Source organism: Contarinia nasturtii, unplaced genomic scaffold, assembly GCF_009176525.2.
Source record: "Contarinia nasturtii isolate CC-2019 unplaced genomic scaffold, AAFC_CNas_1.1 Cnas_scaffold_1349, whole genome shotgun sequence".
Classification (NCBI taxonomy): domain Eukaryota; kingdom Metazoa; phylum Arthropoda; class Insecta; order Diptera; family Cecidomyiidae; genus Contarinia; species Contarinia nasturtii.
The window spans coordinates 3,892-6,423 of NW_022198686.1; the positions used below are offsets into that span (position 1 = coordinate 3,892).

The 2,532-nt window shown below is 35.2% G+C and overlaps 1 protein-coding gene across 1 annotated transcript; it reads left to right on the plus strand.

The window, feature by feature from the left end:
• The first annotated feature begins 738 nt into the window (after positions 1-738).
• On the plus strand, positions 739-1,935 carry LOC116345556 (pheromone-binding protein-related protein 6-like). The gene is made up of 5 exons (XM_031774993.1): positions 739-854; positions 946-1,021; positions 1,094-1,178; positions 1,239-1,425; positions 1,844-1,935. The coding sequence occupies exons 1-5, from the start codon at positions 765-767 to the stop codon at positions 1,859-1,861; spliced, it is 456 nt and encodes a 151-aa protein (XP_031630853.1). The 5' UTR covers positions 739-764; the 3' UTR covers positions 1,862-1,935.
• Positions 1,936-2,532: the final 597 nt, after the last annotated feature.

Consider the following 2,532-nt stretch of genomic DNA (forward strand, 5'->3'; position numbering starts at 1 on the left):
AGAAAAATTGTGTTATGAATAGTAATATACAATGGACACTGGCGGCGTGTATTCGATCGGGTAGTGTTTCATTGCAAATGATATTATAAATAATTGTGATAAAATCAGTCTGTGATCAGACGGTGAATAAATAAATATAAAATGATCGATTAAATTTGATCGATTTATCGGCAACGTATTGGTTTTCCGAAGAAAAAGCAGTGACCGGTTCGCACATATTTCTATGCTTGCCTAAATACGCTAGGTAGCATAGATATGCCAAGCATAGCCGCAAACGCAACCGACGCATCGCCGTTCACTCTATATGAACAATACACATGTTCGTTTATGCAGACGACCGTGCGCATACAATATAGCTCGAATCGAATGGCGACGGGTGCGTTGCGGCTTGCGTCTCCGCTATGCTTAGCATAGCTATCAGGCATAAAAATATGCGCGAACCGGTCACTGGTTATACTATGTAAAAAAAATTATGTAACGTTCTTCAGATTCCGTTTTTGTATTGCCGCTTTTATTCCAATGGACACAAATTGATATCAGTCCTTTTTATGCCGAATCTATCCACACAGCGTCACTCTCTTTCAACCTCGCAAAGAGAGGTTTTTTATTCTGATACTAATTGACAGTTTTAATTGCTAATAATTAAATGCGAAAAATTCACCACAATTACCATACGCATTCAAATTGGAAACTGTATATAAAGGGGAAACCAAAGCAGTTCGAACATCAGTGATCGAAGTGAAATCGAAAGAAAAATTTTCAAAATGAAATTTATTGCATTTTCGCTATTTGTGTTTGTAACACTGTTACAGTTGGGTCAGCTAAATGCCCGTGAAGTGCTCCGTAACGACGAAGTAAATATTATTTCCACTTGAAATATTGTTATTGATAATTTTCCGAGACGAAAAATAAAAAAAAAACATGTTTTTTGAAATTTTCATTTAGTGGCCTACACCAGAGCTTCTGAAGTTTTTAGCACCAATTCGCAAGAAATGCCAAGCTCAAATTGGTATCAGTGATGGTAAGAACAGTTTATGTCACGATTTCTCTTGAAACACAGATATTTATAATAAATTCAAATGTGCATTTTTAGAGGCTATCAAAGAATATGATGTCGGCGATAGTCTAGATGCCAAACAATCAGTTAAATGTTATATGGCGTGTATATTCCGGGAATCGTAAGTAGTGTATGTTCGTTTTTTTAAATAAGAAATATTAATTCTGAGGTTTTCTTTCAGCAACGCGATTGCTCCGAATGGCGATGTGAATATGTCAACATTCGAACCGCTCCTTTCTAATATGAGTGACGAACTCAAAACGGCTCTTGGTAAACTATTTGTCGCTTGCCCGGGTAATATGACTGCAGAAGACGATTGCGAAAGAATATATCTTCATAGTAGATGTATGAAGGAAGCGGACCCAAAGGTACTTCGTTTTTTTTTTTGTTGCTAAAAACAACCAAACGTATCAACTTTTGATGAAAACAAAACCGAGTTTCACTCATCAGAGCTACTGTTGTCCGAAAATTCAGAAAAGTTGAGTGTTCAATGAGGATGCGACACCTTTGCTTTATTAATTTTATAAAAGACTTAAGGAGAACTTCAAAGTTCTTGGTGACTTTTATTCGTGTACTTTGACAAGAGTTCTCTTTTCTCTCAACAAAAATCAATGAGTAAAACTTTTGCTATAACACCGAATCTTTGATTTACACTTGCATTCGACGCACACTCAGCTACCTGAATTTCCAGTTGATGGCCAGCATCGGCGTTGATATGAAACAAAGTTTAAAATGGTGTAAGCCTATTTTAGAGAATGTAAAATAAATTATCATTCTCTCTTACAGATCTACTTTTTGATTTGAGTAGCTCTCAATCTCTGAATACAGTAATTTCTCCCTGGCTGTGACTTGAAATTAAAGACGTTGATTGCAACAAATAAAAAAAAAACTTTTTTCACTAATAATATTTGCACAAAAAAAAATTATTAACGTTTATAATAAAATAAATCAAAACAAAATTTTCAATATTTCGTTTTATTTCAAATGAATTGTAAAATTACAAGAAAATTTATTTATACGATAAATCGCTTATAATCTAAGTCGAAATGAATATTTATATATCTATGGGTGAGATCTAAAAGAACGTATGTTTTTTTTTTTCGCTTTAAATTTTATAAAAGGAATGTATGTGTTTTGCCAATTCTGTCTTACTAAAAGGAAAGTATGTTTTGCACCAAAAAAATTTTGTAACAGGAAAGTATGTTTTCCGGCTTAATCAGTTGCTGATAAAGGAACGCATGTTTCGCACCAAATAAATTTTGCAAAAGGAAAGTAAGTGATTCTGAATCAGTTGTTAAAAAAGGGATGCATGTTTAACGATGATTTTTCTGGAACTTGGCTTCGATGGATCCTCAGGATCATCAGAACGCTCCCAGTTCTGGAAGTGGGTTTTGGTGGATCCTCAGGATGGACCAGACTATGGTTTGACAATGCCCTGGCCCATCCTGAGGGTCCACTTCCAGAACTGGGAGCGG